The sequence below is a fragment of the Sinocyclocheilus grahami genome, unplaced genomic scaffold (assembly GCF_001515645.1).
Source record: "Sinocyclocheilus grahami isolate Dianchi unplaced genomic scaffold, SAMN03320097.WGS_v1.1 scaffold462.1, whole genome shotgun sequence".
In the NCBI taxonomy this organism is placed as follows: Eukaryota; Metazoa; Chordata; class Actinopteri; order Cypriniformes; family Cyprinidae; genus Sinocyclocheilus; species Sinocyclocheilus grahami.
The window spans coordinates 1,548,112-1,570,601 of NW_015505641.1; the positions used below are offsets into that span (position 1 = coordinate 1,548,112).

The 22,490-nt window shown below is 37.8% G+C and overlaps 1 protein-coding gene across 3 annotated transcripts; it reads right to left on the bottom strand.

Moving 5' to 3' along the window:
- Window positions 1–1,920: 1,920 nt before the first annotated feature.
- Window positions 1,921–15,871, bottom strand: LOC107553008 (nuclear factor of activated T-cells 5-like). Of its 3 annotated transcripts, XM_016235081.1 has the most exons (12): window positions 13,968–15,871; window positions 12,839–13,397; window positions 11,243–11,429; window positions 10,884–11,074; window positions 10,578–10,750; window positions 9,095–9,229; window positions 8,960–9,015; window positions 8,291–8,423; window positions 7,954–8,022; window positions 7,760–7,854; window positions 5,882–7,649; window positions 1,921–4,314 (listed from the first exon to the last, which is right to left on the bottom strand). In XM_016235081.1, the coding sequence occupies exons 2-12, from the start codon at window positions 13,372–13,374 to the stop codon at window positions 4,076–4,078; spliced, it is 3,582 nt and encodes a 1,193-aa protein (XP_016090567.1). In that variant the 5' UTR covers window positions 13,375–13,397; window positions 13,968–15,871; the 3' UTR covers window positions 1,921–4,075. The 3 variants fall into 3 exon arrangements, with proteins under 3 accessions (XP_016090567.1, XP_016090566.1, XP_016090565.1); XM_016235080.1 differs by lacking the exon at window positions 13,968–15,871 and having other exon boundaries at window positions 8,960–9,012; window positions 12,839–13,961; XM_016235079.1 differs by lacking the exon at window positions 13,968–15,871 and having other exon boundaries at window positions 12,839–13,961.
- Between the last annotated feature and the right edge of the window lie 6,619 nt (window positions 15,872–22,490).

The following is a 22,490-nucleotide window of genomic DNA, read 5'->3' on the forward strand; positions in this document are numbered from 1 at the left end:
TGTGTATGTGTGTGTGTGTGTGTGACTGTGACTGTGTGTGTATGTGTGACTGTGTGTGTGTGACTGTGTATGTGTATGTGGGTGTGTGTGTGTGTGTTAGGGCCATCACTTCCACCCAGTTTATGAAATATTCTGTCATGTTGCATCAGTTCTGGCAATTCTACCATTTCAGTATTCAACCCTCCCACTGTTTTAAATATGAATGTAACAGTGTTTAATATAATTATTGGCATTTATCTAAATGAAAATAGGAAGTTATTTATACATATATTTTTTATTCTTAAATAACTTCACTTCGACAGTCCTGTCTATATGTTATCCACAATATACAAGGCAGCTTCTGTATTGTCTGAATATTTGTAATATGCATTTGATTGATACAAAATGCATAGTTAAACGTTTTAAAACGAAGGCCTATGTGATCTCTCTTCATTCATTGCAAACACGGGAAATAGCTCAAACTAAACAATGCAGATTTACTATAGTAATTATTACTAGTTCATTCGTTTTTTAACTCTTAACTTTGAAATGACTTTGTTTTCCTTTTATGCCGATGTTCACAGCCATTTCCAGAAACAACGGTCAATGCATGATAGAACAGAACAAAAAAGTCTGGAGTTATTTTTCTTTAACCTATTTTTATTGATACATAGCAGCACATTTACAGAAAAGAAAAAAAAATAGCTGCAAGAGTAAAAATGTCCCAACTAAAGCAAAATACATGATTTTTGTAATAAATTGTACAAATATGTCAGAAGTAGCTCATTTTATATCATCACATTCAGTGGAGACTTTCCAAATCGGACAACACATTATTGCAAACTGACACAATAAAGTATATTGCTGTAAGACTGACATAATACCTACTGTGCACATCATTATGGCGCATTAGGAATTATCATATATTAATAAGCAACAATTAATAAACTTCTTTAATCCTTTTTGTTGAAGGATTAAAGAAGTCCAACTGAATACGAAAAAAAAACAGTTTTTTCTTGCACTCAGTCTAACTGCATATATTGTCTGCTGCACAAAAATTAAAAAGAAGCATATATTATATTAAACAAATTGTGAAATAATACAATGCCATCTTGGTTCCTTTTTCTCGGAACACATTTTAAAGGGGCGTTGGTTTCATGAGCAGTCAAAACAGGCAATTGCCAATAAATGATCTGCTTTTAATTACAAATCAGAAGGCACAGCTACCAATTACTGTATATTTACAATGTCAACCGATATAAAAATTCATTGACTTTAGAGGCATATCGTTTAGTATAGATTTTGTGATTGGGATGAATTGGAAAAATGTGTTTCAGTATACAAATAAATTAAGCAATTTGTGATATGCAAAGCCTAATTTTCAATATTGAACTGTGACTTTTATTACTTTTAAGGAAAAAGACTACCAAAGGACAGACATTGCACTTGCACACTTTACCCATTACATTTTATAGATTTTTTTTAACGTTATTTCACCCAAAACAGATGTTTAGATTTCTTAATTGAACTATAAATAATTTACAATTGGTCCCAAGAATCATACAAATCTGATTTTTTTGGGGGGGCAATGTTTGTTTTTATGGCTTAAATTCCCCCAAAATTTATGAAATCATTATAGGAAGTCCAGTTTTGACCAGCAAGTTATTAAATCCCCTAAAAATTCAGCTGTTGAGTTGAGAATCATAATATCTTTTTGCAATAGTGAAAGTACAACATGAATGTACAACTGAATAACTGTGCATTATGACAATGACTCTCAACAATGTATGTGCGGCCTAAACATGATGTTACAATAGTACATGGGCTACACACATTTTTTTTTTCTTTAATAGATAACATGACAGAAAAAAAAAAAATATATATATATATATATATATGTATGTCATAATTATGCATTTTAATTTAAATCAAGGCATCGATTCTAATAGTGAAAATTCTTGAGACACAAAAATAAATACTTTCTAAAAAGAGTTATGGTGAAAAAGTAAATATTCACATAAATATGGACTATTATGAAAAACAACAACAATTAGTATTGTACAGAGATGACGATAAATCACAAAAAAACTCTTTTTCCGGTTCCTGTTCACAGTTCTTCCCTATGCAGAGATAAACAAGAGCACCCTTCAAGCAAAACTTCTCCAAAAAGAGGATATAATAGTCTACTAAAAAGTAGGCATAAAAATCACCCAAGGTTCTGAGCAAAGAAAACGGTCAAAAATTTGACATTGAATACCATAGCAGGCTCAAATGAGCCATTTTTGTGACATTACAGAGAACAGCTCCCTCATAATGTATTCATCCTGATGCTAACAACAAGACGATCTGCCAACTAACGTCACATCAGCCTAATACTCAAACTAGTTTGACAGCTTTACATCACGTCTGACGCTAGAACACATACAGGAGCTTGACATTACCAGAAATACATAGCTCACATAATGTTTCTCTACATTCAAAACAAGCTCACTTCATAACCGAATATACAAACACTGAACCACCTGAGCCACAAAAACGGCCAATTTTTGAAAAAGCAGATCAAATGTTTAACATGGTCTTCGGTTTTGACATGCCGATGGCTATTTATTGGCTATAAAATGTGAAAAGTGATACAAACAAATATTTCTGCTACAAAAGATAAAGGGTAGCTTCCCCAGCATTTTCAGCATTTGTATTTACTGTATGTCAGTATGTTCAGAGAACTTGTCTATAATACTGGTTGGACACTCCCTTCTGATTTGCCAATAAAAACAATCGGCCTTGTTCCAGCGTACCAGACACTGGTAAATAAAATAATAACCCATCACAATGACACAAAATGATATACGCATGAACTGTCAATATTTTAGAATCAGTAAAAGAATAAATTGAACAATGACACACTTTTAGAGGTATTATCATAAAATAATGTCACTCAGACATGCAAAACAAAGCAGACACCAAGCAAAATGAGATGGCAAGAAATGACTTGTGTAAACCAAAATCAAACATAAATATCAGAAGCAAATTGTTTTTCAGATTACTGATATCTGCTTTTTTTAAAGCAGGAATGTACATTTCTAATTGGTAGAATTATACGGGTTAGTCTAAAATAGACTGAATAGACTGAGATGAAGGACACTAGAATTAGTTATACAGTAAACATGTTTTGAGATGTCAATGAGTCAGGAGTAACTAACCACACTGAAAACATATATAAAGTGCTAGAAGGAAAATGCCAAAACGCGTTTGTTTTTTCCCACTTAGATATTTTCTTTCCCCATTTGACTGAATAAAATATTTCTCCAAAAGAAAATAGCTTATAGATACTCAAGTGTAATGAGACAGAAAGGTATTAATGTATGTTTACAAAATAAAAATCTCATTGCAGACTGCTTCTATCAAGCATTCTTGATTATATGTTTAGTTTACAGCTAAAAATCGGTATCACAAAGTTATCCAAGGCTCACCGAGAAACACAAATCACGTTCAGGCATAACTGCAGTCATCCCATGTGTCCTGATCTTCTCAAAATGCTTTCTGTCACTGTAAAAATAAAGAGATACTCGAGGCAGCGTTTCAGTTCTTCAGACTGCCACACCAGAGAAACCCTCTGGGGAATCTCTAGGTTTCCAGGTGCCTCAAATATCCTACTGTGTACTCAAGCAACTTCAATATATATTTCAAATGCCTCAAAGCCTTTTTTTATGATGGGGTTGCTGCGGAACTAATGACAGTCTTTATAGCAGGAACATATGGGTTGCATTTTGTTAGTTCCTCAGAGAAATGCTCCTCTTGAAAAGATGCATTGAGGTTCTCCAGAGGGTTCTGGAGAATTGCGGGTCAAAACAGAAGTTGTAGATCATGGATTGACTTGTGATTCTGACAGATCTTTCAACAGGCGACTATACTTTCTCAGTGTCAATGTCTAAAGTGAATGACTTACTCTGTCTTGCTAGTTCTTTTAAGGGGTCTGAGCAAAATATCTCCATATTCTTGAAATATTCAAAATAGAGGATACACAACTATGCGAGACGTGTGCAAGAAATATCTACAATCACATGGAGAGATTTTGGGCAGCTACAACTTGAAAGCCCTAGAAGGAGTGGGAGATGTTACTGCTTTGCTCCTGTAGGCTCACCAGAAGGTCGTCAATCTTCTCCATGTTCTGAGAGGTTGTCAAAGTGCTCTGCAAAGTTCCAGGGTCTGGCATGGACTGCCCAAGTAAAGACTGGATTTGCCCCTCACTCTCTTGCTGACTCTGTCCAGACTGATTGATGGCAATGATCTGATCAGAAAGTGTAGATCCTTGGCTGTTCATCAGCTGACTGCATTCTGCAGGAAAGAAATCGTTAGAATGACTTATGGCTCTGAATTATGAGTCAAACAGGTCTAAAGCAAGTACAGAGCTCGACAATAAGGATCCGGGGCCAGCGTGAAAGACGCTCGGGACAGTTGACGGATTTGTCACTGGTCAGATCGGGCCACTGCTGCATCGCCACTAAAGTTTGTTCACGTGTTTTTAAGCCTTGCTAAAAAATGTAAGCGATTTTAAAGCATTCAAGCAAGAAGCAAAAGACAACTCCATTCAGTACTCACACGCTGTGTTCTGTGTGCACAGCGAGCACACAACGCGCAAGCCTCGAGTTTCTTTCCGCGTCTTCTTGTGCTTGAATGGACAAATACATACAAAAGTATGTCGAAATACCCGTCTTGGCAAGTAACTTTGTAGCTTTAACAATGATTAATGATCTATATTTAATTTATACGGTGGAGTAGGCTACAGATGCACCGGTCAACTGGCCATTTTTGTTGCATTTTCTAAAATGTTATTTGTGTGAAAATATTACAAAGTCTGTAAACAGCCGTTAACAGAGGTCAGAAATGCTGAAGATGGACGCAAAGAGGAGAAAATACTGTTGCAGGCAGAACAAACTCATAATGCGCAAAATATTGAATTGGGGGTGGGGGGATACATGAATGTATCGCTGAGGGGAACTGGCTGTTTTCAGGAAAGTTTAGATGCTATTTTCTTTTCATCTTGTCTCTGTATAATGCATATTACTGTAGTGTTGCTTTGCTTACAGCGGTAACCAAGGAAACGCTGTATCACTGCTGTTCCATAAGCGCCACCTGCTGTCAGAGAGTGAAGTCAGACCATTCTGTTTCTGCTTTAATTTTTTTAATTACACAATCAAATTAAATCAAAAACTGCTCATGCTAAATGTGTGTAGCATCTCTTTTTTTGGATCAACCAATCAAGTGGTTGCCTCTAATTTCAAATGGACTGTAATAGTGCTAATAAACCTTTTGTTCATGTACTCACATTTTCATTCTTTCTTGTCTCTTGCTTAAAAAAATAAAACAAATGTAAAAAAAATCAATCAGGCAATTTGCTTGTAAAAAAAAAGAAAAATCAGAATTGGCCATGAAAAATCAAGATGAAGTGATACTGAGTGAAGAATATGCAATGTTATTTTACACGTGATTATTCAATTTCTGTAGCTAAGCACCTACAAACATAAAAAACTAAATTTAATTTGTAACTTTTTTCTATATATTTAATTGTGCTATTGCTTGTAATTTGTTAATTTGTTCTTATTTACTGACTGTTCAATTGTCTTTAATAATGTTTGAACTTTATATTTGTTAGGCTAGTAGTTTTTGCTGTGGTATCAAAATTGGAATCGAAAATTGTCAAATTTAATTGGTATCTAAAATGTTGGTGTCGTATAAGCTTATTTATTAGAATAAAAGATAAAATGGGTCAAAAACAACGATAACAACTATTTAATTTTTTTGTGGCAGGGCAAGTAAAATACATGAACCACTGGCCCGACCGGGTGAGTAGAAAAAATCCTTAGCGTTGAGGCCTGAAGTATATTAAAGAATATTGACTAACCATTCTGAATCTCAAAGAGGAATAGGTCTGGCTGCTGATTCTGGTTGGGCTGATTGAGACTTCCACTCACTGTGGTCTGAAAGAGTTGACCAGGCTGTTGTACTGGAGAGGAAGTGCTAGTCTGAATTCGGCTAACATCACTCTGTGGTGCAAAAAGGGGTTCTTGAGAAGCCATTCCCCCTTGAATGTTGGACTGGGCCATGAAGAGGTTTACAGACTGTGAAGGGGCTGTACCAGAACTTGGTGCCAACTGCATTGGTTGCTGGTCTTGGAAAATGGGCTTATTCGAGGAGGGGCTGACCACCATAGTAGTCTGATCCTGAAATGTCATGGGTTCAGACGACTCCTGCTGCCTGACCGTAACCATGCCGGCCTGAGAGAAGGGAAGGGAAGTGCTCTGTTGTTCTGGAGAAGCTAGGCTGCTGTTGTTCATCGATCCTATCTGGACTTGGCCACCAAATAACAGATTGGAGGTTTGCTCTTGTGTCACTGGAGAATTTAAGGAACCGAGGAGTAGGCCAGCCTGCTGCTGCTGACCATGGGGGAGTTTGCTTGGTGACTGGGAGATGCTCTGGAACATGGAGCCAGGTTGTGTACGCTGTGGTGACTGTTGCTGCTCCATCGGAGTGCCTTGCTGAATGGGGGACAGTTGGGGTGGAGTCTGAAATACAGATGGTGCCTCGAGAGAAGATGTCTGCATAGAAGTGAGAAAGGCTAGTTGCTGTGGCTGGCCGGCGTTAACAGCAAGTTGACCTGGTATGGCATTTTGGGAAAGAAACATACTGGTTGCAGAGGGTTGAGCTTCCGCAGACATGTTGGACCCACCGAGAACCGTCAGATTGCTTTGGAAAAGGGAAGCTTGGACCTGATCCTGATTGGGTGAGGTCTTCTGTGAGTGGAAAAGAGCCTCCTGTGGGCTTTGGGCTTCGGTCATGGCCGTAGGGTTGTGAAACAGGGAAGGCGAGGAATGACTGGGTTGCTGCTGAAGAAAGCCAGTTGCTTGTTGAAACAAGGATGCTTGTTGCTGCTGCTGTTGTTGTGATGGGGTTTGCTGGAAGAGGGAGCTTCCATTCTGAACCATACCTTGGGAAGAGCTCTGCTGCTCTGAAGTACAATGGATTTGAACCTGGGGCTGAAAGAGCTGATGTTGAAGGTTCTCCAGAGCTTGCTGTTGCTGGTGTTGCTGCTGCTGCAACTGGATTTGCTGCTCTTGTTGCTGGATGTGCTGCTGCTGATGCTGGATTTGCTGTTGTTGCTGCTGGATTTGCTGCTGCTGTTGTTGAATTTGCTGATGCTGCTGTTGAAGTTGATGGTGTCTTTGTTTTGACAGTGAATTCTCACTCTGGAGATGGATGTTGCAGAACCCCTTTGCTTGCAACTGCCGCACGGCTTGCTCCAGTTGTGCCACCTCATCTGGAGGTAGAAGTGAGAGCTGCTGCTGTGAGTTGTCATCAATCTGGGAGAGCCCCACCACTGAACCGCCGCTGTTGCCCGTCCTCTCCTGTCCAAGACTCTCTCTGTGTTCCAAGAGGAATGGCTGAACTCCTTGCTGAAGAAGAGATTTATTAGGCACATGGAAAGAGCCACTGGGTGCAAGATTCTGTTCCTGGATGGTGCTGAATGGTTCTTTGTTGGAAAAGACAGAATTCTGAGATTGATCCTGTTCTCTTGTTTGGTGTGTCAGCGGACTGGAAAATTTGCAGTTATTGGTGGAGATCTCAGCACTCATATCTAAGGCTTGCTGGGCGGAATTGATGACTTCAGAGGTCTGATGGGTTACAAACAGGATAGACATAGGCATTTATCAAAATATATACGGAAATGGTTCATGCAGTACTGCTTTATTGTGGTGGTATCTGTCTTGTGATTTGTACAAACCTTGAAAGCCGAGGGGTTACTGGAGACCTCCATTGGAGTGGCCTCTTCTCGTTTAACAAGAGGCAAAACCGGCGTCATCAAAGCAGTATCGATTACTATATCAAACAAAAGACAGAGGGCCAGTGACACTTACATAACCCTGGCTGTCATTGAGCAATATTCCGTAATGCTAATAGACACAGATGTTTGCTCACCTTTCATTTGTTCAAAACAACAAGGTGTCACTGGAGGCAAGACTTCCTTTTTCACAGAAGAATCGACAACTGTAAAAAAAAGCATGTTTCTAGATCAGTGATATTTATGAATGGTTCCCAATTCTGTTCCTTGAGGCACACCCACTGTACATTTTCAAACTCTTCCAAAAGAAACACACCAAATTCAACTCATCATTAGTAGAGACTCCAAGTCCTCATATGGATAGGTTCGATAAGGGAGACACCCAAAGTGAGCCTCCAAGAACGGGGTTGGGAAACACTTTTTGGCAAATCTGTTGTGTTTAAGACTCATGCTTACGGTGGAGATTAAACTGACCTGGCTCTGGAGTGTATGTAAATGGTTGAATATCATGGGATCGTCCAGCATTCGTAACAACATAGATACCAACAGATACAGGAGATGTGATAGCTGGATTTTGATATGGAGGGACTCTGACAATAAGGTGATTCTAAAAGGGGAGAAAGTCAAAGATTTAAAAATTGCAGTTTATTTATGTACTAATTGCAGTTAAATCTGACTATTTTTCTCATTATAACATCAATAATGAGCAGCAATTACAAGTGTCTGGTATATATACAATGTAATGGTTTGTGTACTTTATGAGACTTCAAAGGAGAATATCAGACATTTTGATAAAATTCACTCAAATTACCTGCAAATCAAATGAGATGTCAGACCGTACATTTAGTCATCTATTTTTTTGCAATTTTTTCATACATTTGTGTACATTTTGGACCCTTCGCATAAGTATAATAGAGCTAGCTGTAGAAGCACCCAATATATTTACAAAAAACACTGAAAATGACCAAGATCACTGATGACATTTTAGGGCAAGTCACTGCAAAAACAGATATATTCAAAACACTTGTCAGGCAACAATTGGGGACACCAGTGTCTGTGACATGTGCAAAGCTGTCTCTATTTTTGCCATGCTTGATCAGCCCACACAGTCAAATAATAGACACAGCAGATGCTATGGCTTACCTGATGGAAAAACTCCATGTCAATGTCAGCCTCTGCCTTCCAGGACTTGTCATCTGCTACAGTCAAAGAGGCAGAGGTTAAAGAGGAAATGTTTGCATAGAAAATGACATGATACTTTTTATCATGTAAAGATACCTGAAGCATTTTCCTGAAATATGACCTTGGTTCCTTTGAGAAAGTTTTTTCCAATAATAAAGACTTCACTCCCCCCTTTAACCGAACAGCTGTGCAAACTCTTCTTGAGAATCTCAGGTACACCTGCAGGCTGGGCTATAAAAGCAGAATCAATTGGAGAAAGAGAGAAAGCGACCATTAGGTTACACAGTCATGTTTCTGTGCAGCAGACCATGACTAAATATTTAGTTTCCGCACATCTGACATTATATCTGGGCCATATAGCAACAAAGCCATATAGCCAAATCAGCTTGTGACTAGCGAAAAACCTGGTTATTTTTGCTTTGAAGCCATAGAAGGAAACCATGAAGGAACACAGGCATTATGCTGTTAATGTATAGCCAGAAGTGCTCAGAAGTGGATCCTCTGCAGTGAATGGGTGCCGTCAGAATGAAAGCCCAAAAAGCTAAAAACATCACAATAATCCACAAGAAATCCACTCAACTCCAGTCTATAAATTAATGTATTGTGAAGTGAAAAGCTACATGTTTGTAAGAAACAAATCAATCATTATGACATTTTTTTTTTATTTAAACCATCATTTTGGGCCAATAACAATGAGTCCATAATCCATAATAAAGCTTCTTCCAGTGAAAACATCAAACCCCTGTTGTCCTCTGACATCAAAATCCACCAATATATTGGTTTAGAACTGTTTTCACTTGCAAACAATGATTGATCTGTGCATATTTCTCTCCTGATTGAGGCGAAACAACTTATATTATGGCAATATTATGAATAGAGGACTCATATTTTAGCAGGAAGCAACGGTTTGAAGCTAAAAATGTCTTGATGGATTTCTTTCTGACAAACACGCAGCTTTTCACTTCACAAGACGTTAATTGATGGACTGGAGTGGTGTGGATTGCTTGTGGATTATAGTGATCAGCTGTTTGGACTCTCATTCTGACGGCACCCATTCACTGCAGAGGATCCATTGGTGAGCGAGTGATGTAATGCTACATTTCTCCAAATCTGTTCAGATAAAGAAACAAACTCATCTACATCTCGGATGGCCTGAGGGGGAGTACATTTTCAGCAAATGTTAATTTTTGGATAAACTAATCCTTTAAAATCCTAATGCAAATGTGTTTTCTGTCCTTATTAACACAATCAACATCATTTCCTGTATAATCAGCAGAATGCTACAGATGGTGTCAGCACAACTTAAATTACAAGCAACCTGGAATACTCTATTTGCTGGTGACACAGAAATTCAATTTCAAAACAAAGTAGTGCAATTCATCACAGCCCTAGTAGCTCTCTTCAGTAGGCACCTGATGCTCTGCCTTGGATTCATTCTTCTTTCTTTTTTTTGGCTCTATGGCCTTAATAATATAAACATTCATTATCCCCCCCTCTAATCCCTACCTCTCCTATGTGATGAGAGTACCAGCTGGGCTCGCCAGCAGGGAGATGCTATGAATAACCCAAAGCCACTCACTGCACAGTATGGGAGACGACGAGGTCTGTAATGTGTGCACAGAGCCATCCGGGCGAGGGATGTTGACTCGAAACACCAGTCTGGCGCGAGTACTTTTCTTCTTAGATCCAGCCACCCCAATACGGGCCTCCACATCAGCATTCCTGAGCTTCAGGACCCCCACACAGTCTACACTGTAGAGATACCCGAATGTCAGCTGGTCATTGTCAAAATCAACTCTTCCAACCACATTTGATCACTACAGCCTCTGAAAATAAAGATTGAATGTCTGATGCAGTTCTACGAAGCTGACATGTCTTTACATACGCCAGAGTCATATTGCTGCTGGGATCCAGAGGCACTTCGATGACAGTGGTGCCTTCGATGTCCACTTCCCTACAGGCAGTTGTGTTACGGCCTGTAACTCTGCAAGCCTGGTAGAAGCCATGGGGCTTCACACGTCCAGCATCATTGCCCACAAAAATCTGTAGGACCACTGACTCCTTCACACCCTCAAGCTGCGAGGATCAAGAAACTTGCGGTTAACAGAGTAACATGCATCAATTTATCAATAGTGAGAACCATAAGACTTCTCCACATTGAAAGGTTTCACACAAAGAAATGTATAGTACTCTTCGAAAACCTGCTGTAGGTTCTTTTGGTTTAAATAACTCTGTGTGACCCACCTTGATAGTAGGGAAACCCTGCTGTGTTCGGTCTTTCACAGACCCACGGCTGCCTTCAGTCAGGTAACGCGCTCTATGCTGAGTCTCAGGCTGCACCACAATCTTCAGTTCTTTCCCTTCACTTTTCTGAGGATACTGACAAGACAGTATCCCACCTTTGAGACCAGATGCTTGTGGTCCATCCGAGCTATCAAACAAAGATGGTGAACATGACTTGAAAGCTATTTTAACTGCGGTTTATGAACATTTATTCAGAAATAAAAATTCGGTCACCATTTACTCGCTCTCACGTCATTCCAAGACCTGTTTGACTTGAGGCTAGATTATACTACATGACTTTTTGCCTAGATTTTGCACCGATTAGTTACAGAAGATGTTAGTTACCCCTGAAAGTCAGAGCCAGATTGTGGATTTTCAGCAGTCAGAGTTGAGAGATTTTTTACAGAAAATTCCAGATAATCCAGTCAGAGCACCTCAAACATATGATATTTTGAGCCGAATTTTAGGTCCTGACAAAGTTTCTGCATGAGTTCTTTCTGTTCAGTAGTGTATAATTTAGTGTATGGTGCCCAGTTTTTCCTCTGTAACCATTTACAAAGTTGCCAAAGGTGTACGATGCTCTTCAGATTTTAAAAGTCATGTCATATATTCCAGTCTTTACTTTCTTTCGTGGAACATAAAAGGAAAACTTGCTTGTCAGCCTGTGGTCGCCATCCCTGATAGCAAACATACGTCTCAGAAACATCTATTTGATGTGTATGTTTGCTCATCTGCAATACGTCTCTAAGACGTTTCCTGTCAGATGCTAAATAGACATTTAGAAAAAGTCTTTAGGATATTTGTGATTTAGAATGTATGTATGTATGTATGTATATTTCATTTTCTAGAAAAGAGCTGCGTGAACCCAGCTAACAGGGAACATTTTTTGTAAACATTTTTTTTTTTTTTTTAAATGGGTGTTTTTAACATTAATTGAACATTAAGAAATGACATTTTCATAACTTATTGGGAACGCTAACAAAGTTATGAACAAACATTCTTTCAGTAACGCTAATGGAACGTTCATTCAATGTTATCTAGTCTTTAATAATGCTTTCAAAACGTTAGCAGAAAACTATAATTTAAACATTGTTTATGGAACTCTTTTTTTATTATTATTATTTTAGTCGGACGTTGGTTCAGAGACCTTTTAAATGTAACATTCCTGTAACGTTTGTAAAATTATATAATGGAACATTCCCTTAATGTTGTCTCTAACATTCACATAACCAATAATTTTTTTTTTTTTTTTTTTTTGTGAATGTTCAATTATAGAACACTTATTAGCTGGAAACATAAATGTAACATTCCTGTAATGTTTGTAAAATTATATAATGGAACATTCCCTTAATGTTGTCTCTAACATTCACATAACCAAGAATTTTTTTTTTGTTTTTTTTTTTGTGAATGTTCAATTATAGAACACTTATTAGCTGGAAACACCTTTAATTGGATACAGTATTTTGGTTCCTTCACACCAATCTCCAACAAAGAAGCACCAACGTTTTTATGAATGCTACAAGGCCCAACGTGTACAATGGTAACAAATAAGCTCACCTTGCTTTGGAGCAGGTCTTGCTGTCTGGGCCAAGCTGCGAGAGCACAAAGTGTGGACCTTTGGCACTATCTGCATCAAAGACATCCATACTGGCTTCTTCAGCAGGGGCCGGCTTTGGCCCGGGCTTCTGTCGCGGGGTGCACTTACGGGCCTTGCGGGGCACTTCAGTGTTGTCATTGTAGGAGCTGGAGCTCACAATGCTAAAGTTGGACACTGAGTTTTCCATCCAGATGCTGTTACTCTGCTCCGAGTCGAGAAGCAGCTCATCCTGGCAGGATATGTTGCTCTCATCGAACAGGTCTTCTGGTGGAGGCGAGATGTTGAGCACAGGCCGTTTGGAGGGTGTCATCTGGTGTTGCTGCTGGGTCTGCTGGCCACCTTTTTCTCGGCTGGAATGCTTGTTTTCCGCAGCCAGAACCTCGGCTTTTCTTCGGCTGCTAACATCTACCGGCGTGCTGCTTTCATGCACAGCGATCCGCTCTGAAGCTGAGGTGGAAGAGGTGGGAAAAGCACTGCGAGGACTTCCCATGCTCATAGCAGAAGAGGCGGACGAGGCATCTGTAGTGTGTACAATCAGAATCAGTGAATAAAGGCATAGACAAGGTATCATCATGAGCCAACAGTCCCAGTCAAGTCAAGACATTTCTCATGATTGCTTTTTATCTTTTCTTTCCAATAGTTGCTGTTTTTAATCTTTCACAGAGCATTATCTATCATTAGGGCAAATGTCAAAAAAGCAGTTGAAATGCTGTGGAAATAAATCAGCAAACAACGGGAGCAAAATGATCATGCTGAATAACATCTGTGAAAAAAGAAAAACAAGCATTTCATGTAGAGTTACTGCAGAGCGGGGCATGACATCACTCTCCAAGACATTACACACAGCCATAATATCCTCTCATGTCTTGGGTTTTATTTAAGCATACATTGGAAATCTACTGTAAATGAGCTCTTGCATATGACCCTCAAAAACTGTTACATGGCATACGTTTCAATATTTATTCCAGTTGAGGGTCTACATCTCTCATCCAGATGTGTCAAATGATGCAAGCAAATTCTTATACAAATTTGCACAAATTTTGATGGGAGTGAGCATAGCCACAGAAACAACATAAACCAGTGTCTGACCTATGAAGCAGAAAACTGCAGAGCATTTTGTATGCAGACACTCCCTGCTTCAGAGAGAAATTCCTGGAATGAAAATGAGACAACCAATGAGTGATAAAAGCTGACCATTAAAATATATTAAAATTAAGAAGGCTTTGTTCAATTGTACTCGTTTGTTTTTGGTGCATCTAATGGCATTCTGTATTCATTTGCCTTGAAAATCCAGCTATACACCATCCACACCTTGTTTAAACAAAGGGAGGAGGTAAAGCATTCCCAGATGGTAGATTTAAAGAAAGTACATAAAGCCTGCCTGTGGGATAATGTATGAGACCTTTTCAAAATGTTTGTTTGTTTTGCATATTTGAGAATGAAAATAAATTGAAAAACAATTAATTGAAAAGATAGTTCACCTCCCAAAAAATCATATGTCGCTCAAAACCCATATAAGACTTGAGTTTGTCTTCAAAACACTTTTTTTATATATATATTCTCTCAAAAGTTTTGTCCATGCATTGAAACGCTTCAAAAAGTTAATGGCATCGTAAAAATAATCCATATGAACTGAGTGTTTTAATACAATCCAATGAGGTCCAAATCCAACTTGTTCCTCTGTGTCAAGCAAGCATGTTTACCATATTTGATGAGCTATGTGTATGTGAATTGATCAATTTTTATAAGTGAATAAAAGGATAAACCTGTCATAAAGCGGCCATGTTTCATCCAAAGACTTGGATTAAGCCACTTGATTCATACCTTTACAATCTCTTTATGAACTTTTTGATGCATCAAAGTTTCGGTTGTCTGGACTTTCAATGAACGGACAAAAAGATGGGCAAATATCTTTAAAAACAGTGTTTCGAACATAAATGAAAGTCTTATGGATTTGGAATGAAATGAGGGTGAGTAAATGATGACAGAATTTAAATTTTGGGGCGAAATATCCCTTTTACAGTGAACATATACAGCGACAATTCTTTAACATCAAATCTGTTCTAGTGTGTGACAATGAGCTTGGATGAAATCAATCGAAGTGCTTTGGGGCCAAGCACCAAAAGGATCTGATGTAAATTGCAAAACTAGAATGGTTCAGGAGTTCTAGATCTTAAACCAAAATGCCTAATGAGACATACCGAGATGAAATGCTGTCGCTGCTACAGCCAGATACAGAAATGATATAAAAATTTAAAAATGTATATATTTTGTTTACTCGGAAGATCATCTTTAATAAGGACTGGATTGGAATTTTAGTATTTGTAGAACTAGCAAAAAAAAAGGTGATCACTAGGTGGCGTTGTCCCGAAACAACTCGGAGCTCCTCGAAACTTTACTTTAGAAAAGATATTTTACAACAAAATTGGCAAGGCAATATGCCCGGCCGTGGAAAAACTGGTATTGTTAGATTTTACATCTTTACTTTAGGAAAGGTTGTGCAATATTTTATAATAAAATTGGCAAGGCAATATGACTGACCATAGGAAATCTGGTATAGGATTTACTAGGATTTGAAGGAGTAGCAAAAAAGGTGACTGTCCTAAAACAACTCAGAGATCCTCACAACATAGTGCCGATGGTGCTTATCAAGTATCTCCTGATGCAAGAAAGTGCTGAAAAAATTCTACAATATTTTACAAAAACAATTGGCAAGAAAATATGGCCAACCGTAGAAAAACTGTTATTGTTAGATTCCTCATTTTTACTTTTTTCACACTAAATTGTTGAAAATCTTTTTTTTTTTTTTTAAGTAGGTGGTGCTGTCACCAAACCTTTTAAATACTTTCAGAACACAGTGCAAAAGAACTAAAAAGTCTTAACATGCCAAAAAATTGTCCGAAACCTTCCGCTAAGTCAATCTAAGACTGAGATGTATAGGAAGAATCACCCCCCTTTAAAATAATCTAATTTTGTTGCTTTGCAGCCTGAAATGAAGACTTTGTTTTATCCAGCTGTATTTAATCAGTGCAAATTATAACATCCAAGTGAAAGATGTAATCCCATCAATTCTTCCTTCTCTCCGGACAAGTGCTCCAGTTCCTGCTGCAGAGAAACACCCCATAACAGGATATTACCTCCTCCATGCTTTACTGTAGAAATGCTGTTATTTGGATTGTGAGCTGTACTGGATTTCCGCCAGACATATCGTTTGATGTTGAGGCCAAATTCAATTGTATTCTCACCTGCCTCAGAATCTTAAGGTGTGTTTTGGCAAAGCTTAGTCGTGACTGCATGTGGCCTTTCTTTAGGAGTGGTTTTTTTCTTGCAACCCTCCCATACAAGCCACGTTTGTGGAGAATTTGTGATATTGTTGTCACGTGCACACAATAACCACTCTTTGTCATAAATTCCTGCAACTGCTTCAGAGTTGCTGTCGGCCTCTTGGTTGCCTCTCTGATCAGTTTCCTCCTGGCTCTTTCATCCAGTTTGGAGCGACGTCCTGATCCAGGGAGGGTCTGTGTTGTACCAAATACCTTCCACTTCTTAATAATAGACTTCACTGTGCTTCTAGACATTGATAAAGCCTTTGAAATTTTGTTGTATCCATCTCCTGACTTGTGCCTGTCCACAACTTTATCCCAGAGATCCTTTGACAGTGCTTTGCTACTCATAGTTGATTGTTTACTTCAGTTGCACTACCCAGGACTGAAATGCTCCAGGAAAGCTCTTTTCATGCTGAGCTGATCAAAATGACAAATGTCTTTGTGTGCCATTGAGAAGGTTATTAGCTACACCTGATTGTGTTTACAAGTCATTTTCAGGAGGGGGTGATCCTTTTTCCAACTCCGTGATTCTGTTTTAAATTTTTTTCTGATATGTTGGTGGTATATCTTTCACTTGGATGTTATAAGTTGCACGGAGTAAATACAGCTGGATAAAACAAAAACTGCGTCCGTCTTCATTTCAGACTGCAAAGCAACAAATGTGATTATTTTAAAGGGGGATGATTCTTTTCTATACCCACTGTACTTATCTACCTGTGGTGCTTGGCCCCTTGATGATATTCTTTGTTTGAAAAAAAAAAAAGGCTATGAACCTACACAATATGAAAGACTAATTTTGAATGAGATATTGAGTCCACTGAATGACGATAACAATGGGCTGAGCTTGACGGCCCTCCTTATAAAACAAACTCAAATTCTGAATGCTGCTAATTCTGAATTCTGCCTTGTAATCATATACATAAAACGTTGATTTGTGGGTCACTTATACCTCTAAAAATTGCACAAAGAGAACATTACATAAAAACATCATCAATCTGATGACAGCGCTGTTTACATTGGATGACTGTAGGCTAATCTGGCCACATTCTAGTCCTCCCCGGTCCAGTCTTCCCATTCCAAATGCTCAAATATGTGGAAATAATGCCCTGTTGCAACAAGCAGCATTATACTAACATTGTTTCGCAACTTCTTTAATTCTGTGGAGAAAGGGTCATGAATAAAAACATTCTGAAAGAAATTCAGGAGAAAATGTAATTGCTGCATCTTTCAAATTATGATTTTGTTAATCAGGTGCTTAAAAGGCATACAAATGGAATTTCCTTGAAAATAAAATAGTCAAAGGTGAACAACAATGCTTAAAAAAATAAATACATAAAAATATATTTAAAAAAATAATAATTACAAAAATTCTGAACAAATGTCATAGTCAACCACAAATCTAAACCATGAAAAACTATTTTTCTTAGAAGTGCACTCTTAAAAATAAAGGTGCTTCACGATGCCATAGAAGAACCTTTTTGTCTAAATGGTTCCATAAAGAACATTTAACATCCGAAGAACCTTTCTGTTTCACAAAGGGTTCTTTGTGGTGAAAGAAGGTTCTTCAGATTATAAAAAGGTAAGAAAGAGATGGTTCTTTAAAGATGGTTCTGAATTCTGCCTTGTAATCATATACATAAAACGTTGATGGTTCTTTGTGGAACCAAAAATGGTTCTTCTATGGCATCGCTTGAAGAACCTTTTGAAGCACCTTTATTTTTAAGAGTGTACAGTGTAGTTTTGAACATCCTTCCTCGTTCAGGTGGAATACATTAATACATCTACAGCACAAATACAGCAAAGATGGGCATGTTTTAAGACAGCAATCAGATTAAAAGACAATTAATCCTCAGTAATATTATAAATTTAACTGCACTGACACTATTGGATGAGAACAACACTGGATAATGACACTATTATCTTCTGTAGAACTGCTTACTGCCGAATGAAACTCGTTTCATAATTGATGAATTTTGCAAAAGTAACACTGTAATTTTCCTGTCCATTAATGTGAAGCTGCTTTAAATCTGTGTAGTATAAAGCATTATATAATCTGACTTGACTTCCCATTCCATGCAAATCATAATGGTAGAGGATGCATGCACAATTGTTCAGTTTCTACACTATACAGCTAGAATAAATACAAGACTTGAATAGACAGAATGGATTCATATAACAACAACGATTCAACAGCAACCATAACAAAACCTGGTTAACATCCAGCAATAACCATAATTATCATGAATCAGAGGGAATGATTTGCATCCACTTTCAGCATTTATCACAACACATGAAACTGATAAGCTTTATTTATGCTTTCCTTGCTATGTATGCCTCATGTATTTGTATATGTGTATCATGTGTATATATATATATACACATATATATCCTAATTTATGGGATAACATAAATAGTTACAAATGAATTATTTTAATTGGATTGGCATGATAAACACAAGTACACCTGCATGCACAGTAAGTGTGGTCACCCAAGCCGTACATAATTTAAATCAGGAAGAAATCTTTCCATGTGATAAATACTGTGCAACATGAACAGGTGAAAATAATAGCAGCCACAAACCATTCTGTGTTTATTTATTTATTCAACATAATGAAATCGTCCTTCCTGATCAGTTGAAGCAAATCAGCTGTGGCTTTGAAATCCCAGACGTGTATGAGTTGCAACCATTTCTGGAGGTTAGCATATGCATCAAAAAAAAATTCAAATTTGTAAAACTGATTATTTTTCCATCCTTATTTTCATTCTCTGTCACAAACACTTCATCGAGATAAGGGAGACACGATGTGCCAGTTTGACATCTGATACAGTGACATTTGAGTCATCTGCTCCTATGTTTGTGCAGAATTATTAATGAAATTAATTGAAAACCTGTTCTGGCGGAGGACTACAAAGCCAGAGTTTTTCATTATGTATTATGTTGCAACCTCTTGGCAGGTGTGCAACAATACAGACACTGAAACTCTCTCTTCTGTCTCTTTGAGGTGGCTGAAAGTGGCTGCAAATCAACTTTCCATGTACAATGGGTTTGAAGAAGACCACTGACAGTGTAACATCAACATTGATAGGAACATTAATCCTGAAACATAAAATGCATCAGTTTCCACAAAAACATTCATGAGCACAACTGTTTTTAACTGCTTTTTTACTGTATTTTTGATACTTCTGAAAAGACTTCTTTTAAAAAACATGAAAAATCTTAAGTATTCCAAACTTTTGACCATTAGTGTAAAATCCAGTTCATTTATACGTTGAGTTACTGCCTTGCATTAAAACTTTAAAGAGCCTCAAAATATCAATTTCGATGTACAGATAATCGCCAAGAATGTTTCATTGAAACACATGGACATAATAACCTAATTTTACATTATAATTAAAAATTATTTGCTGGCCCATTATTTTCCGGAAGTATATAAATAAAAAATAAATTTAAAAAACACATGAAAGGTCATCTTAAGAAAGGAACAACACTTTGCATGTATGTTTAGCTATTATTCAAGTGTAAAAGAGAAGATAATAAAGGTAATAAAAGGCTAGGGTTAGAGAAGACAATGATACAGGTAATCCCAAAATATTCGCACTCAACACAGCGGGAAGACAGTGGCTACGTTTACATGCAACCAAATAATCCGTTTGTAATCGGATTGACGGCTCAATCGGACTGAAAAGCCTTCATGTAAACACCTTAATCGATCCGACTGAGCTCGATCGGAATGAAATTTCGATCGGATTGGAGAGGGTGGTTTATTCCTTTTCTAATACGATTGAGAGTGCATGTAAACACTCGATCGGATTGGACCCCGAAACTGAAAGAACTGCGCATGTGCAATGACGCAGAAATAGCGTAATGACGGATGACGCGCGGAACGAGCGGTTCTTTCTTTTGAATAAAGTGTTGTATAAATGTGTGTCCTGATTTGTGACTCGGCAACTGTGAAGTAGAGCAGAACAACCTCCCACCAGTCCTTGTTTTGGATTCTCATCCACAGGCAACCTGTTTTGGGTCGCGGGGAGGGGCATTTTTACTGTGTGATAAATATGAGCAGCACGGCACATTGGTTTATATTAGGGATGCACCGATATGAACATTTTGGCCGATACCGATAACCGATTATTCTTCATTTTTGAAAGCCGATAACCGATATGTTGGCCGATAAATCTATATCCAAATTGTTATATACTTTTTGAGAGCCTGATTACAAAAAAGGTCTCATCATTAAAAGCCACATCCCAAACACTTCAACATAAGCAGCCTAGTTTGAACGGTGTACATTTTAAAAATATTTTTACTCTCCCATTACCAAATTTAGTCATAAAAAAGTCTTACAAATAAATAAAATAATGCATAAATAATGCAAACAAGTCACTGGACATCATTACACGTGTAAAGAATCAAAATGAATGCGCCACAGATCAATAAAACAGAATAGCCTCTGCACGGACAATAATTAAATGATTTTAATTACTAAACCATACTGTTGATGAAAATAATAAGAGAAAAATACAAGTGGTTGTTGTTATTAATAATATATCAATGATTTTGAAAAAGTAACAAATTAATACCACTGTTTTAAATATGATTATTATTACATTTTTATTGTATTACAAAAATTATATTTTAATACTAATTCTAATTTACAGTACAAGTTACAGTGCTTCACTTTCAAATGTTAAACCTTCACGCATTTCTAAACGGGGAGGCCTTTAGACAGACTGTTTAATTGACAACATGTTTACAAATTAACTGATAAAAAGTTAAAAACTTGTGTCCAAAAAAAACAGGCAGAGATACATTTTTGTGGATCAGCATTTACTGTGAACTGAGCCGAACCGAGACACTGAAAACACTGGATCATGAGCTGCTCGTGTGTAAATGAACACTGAAACATGCAGCGCATCAGACTAAAATAGCAGCCTTTTGCAATTTGATATAATTGTGATATGCATATCGCAATCTTTATTTTAATTTGATTAACTCTGCAGTCTTATTTGTTTTCCATTTTCAAAATTGTATTAATTACTAGATTTTCTTCAACCCTGCAGTTCCCTCACAAACCCCTAGGGGTTTGCAAGCCCTGTTCTAGGTACTGTCCAATGTTTGCAATCAATGAGTCTTCTTTTGTCCACTTGAAATTGTTTGAAAGGTTTTTACGTCAGCTGAACGATTGGCAGCAGTTTGACCCATTGAACACCAGTGGAATGGAATTGCAAAACATAATGGCTTACAAACAGGTTTCCCGAACACAATTACAATTCCCTCCATCTCCCTTTGCTCAGACAAACGGATAGCCACACCCCCAAGTCACATCATTGGCTGAACCAGGTTGACATGTTAAACCGCCCCAACAAAGCAAGCACGTTTGTACAGTAGAACGACAGGGGACGACATTCAACAAATGGTATGGCTACATACAGTAGATGAAAAATGTAATGAACATGCTTTCCAGATCTGAGGATGTTCGCATATGTTCACACCCTTTCTATATGCATGCATAATATAAAGAAGATTTTAAGCAGTCCCACACAAAATAAAGTGCGAAAAGCACCGGTGTGTTTAGAGGCCTCTTAAATTCTGAGAACAAATTCATCTCTTATATGGCCTGAAATAGATGCAAACATGGGGGCAGGTAAAAGCAAATTCTCAGTATGGCCGTGAACACAGTTTACAGGGATCAACAGACACTCTCTGTTTCGAAGTCAAACAAGCCTAGGAAAGTGGATTTTAAAGGCCTCCAGACCAAAAACATCACAGTTCTTGCGCAACCAGCATTACTTTTTCCAAATATCATTGTCTGGACGTTAATAAAACGCTAATGTGCCTTGAATTTTCAAAATTTTATAATTCACAGCATATTTTATAAATGGATGGTATCAGATGAATGAATGTGATTGTAATGGATCATTCTAGGCTTATTTCACTTCTGGAGCTTCACCATGAAAACAAGGAACAACTTGCAGATCAATAGCTAATAGTATGCTATATTCGCTTCTGAATCCTCAAATCTCAATCGTGCTTGCTTTTACCCATATATATTGAGTAATTGAATCTGGTACCTATAAACATCAATAGGTTTTTCTAATGCAAAAAAACCCACATTAATCACTTTTAAGACATGATAGTACTCAAATCCTGCTCTTTCCTTGCATAACAATTTCCAATTTCTGTCTTAGGCTGGTCTGCACATGCAGGAACATGTGCAGTGTGCACAGGGCCCTTCAAGTAAACAGATTGCCAACCACATAGACAGAAAATATGTGCTGTGCGCTA

Bases quoted from the DNA above. Each gene is read 5' to 3' on its own strand.
- LOC107553008 (XM_016235079.1), bottom strand. From the start codon at position 13,452: ATGATGATACCTTGTCTATGCCTTTATTCACTGATTCTGATTGTACAC. The intron at 11,430-12,838 runs GTGAGCTTATTT...TTTGTTTGATAG, and splicing joins AAGACCTGCTCCAAAGCAAG to CTCGGATGGACCACAAGCAT. The intron at 9,016-9,094 runs GTATCTTTACAT...CTTTGACTGTAG, and splicing joins ATTTCAGGAAAATGCTTCAG to CAGATGACAAGTCCTGGAAG.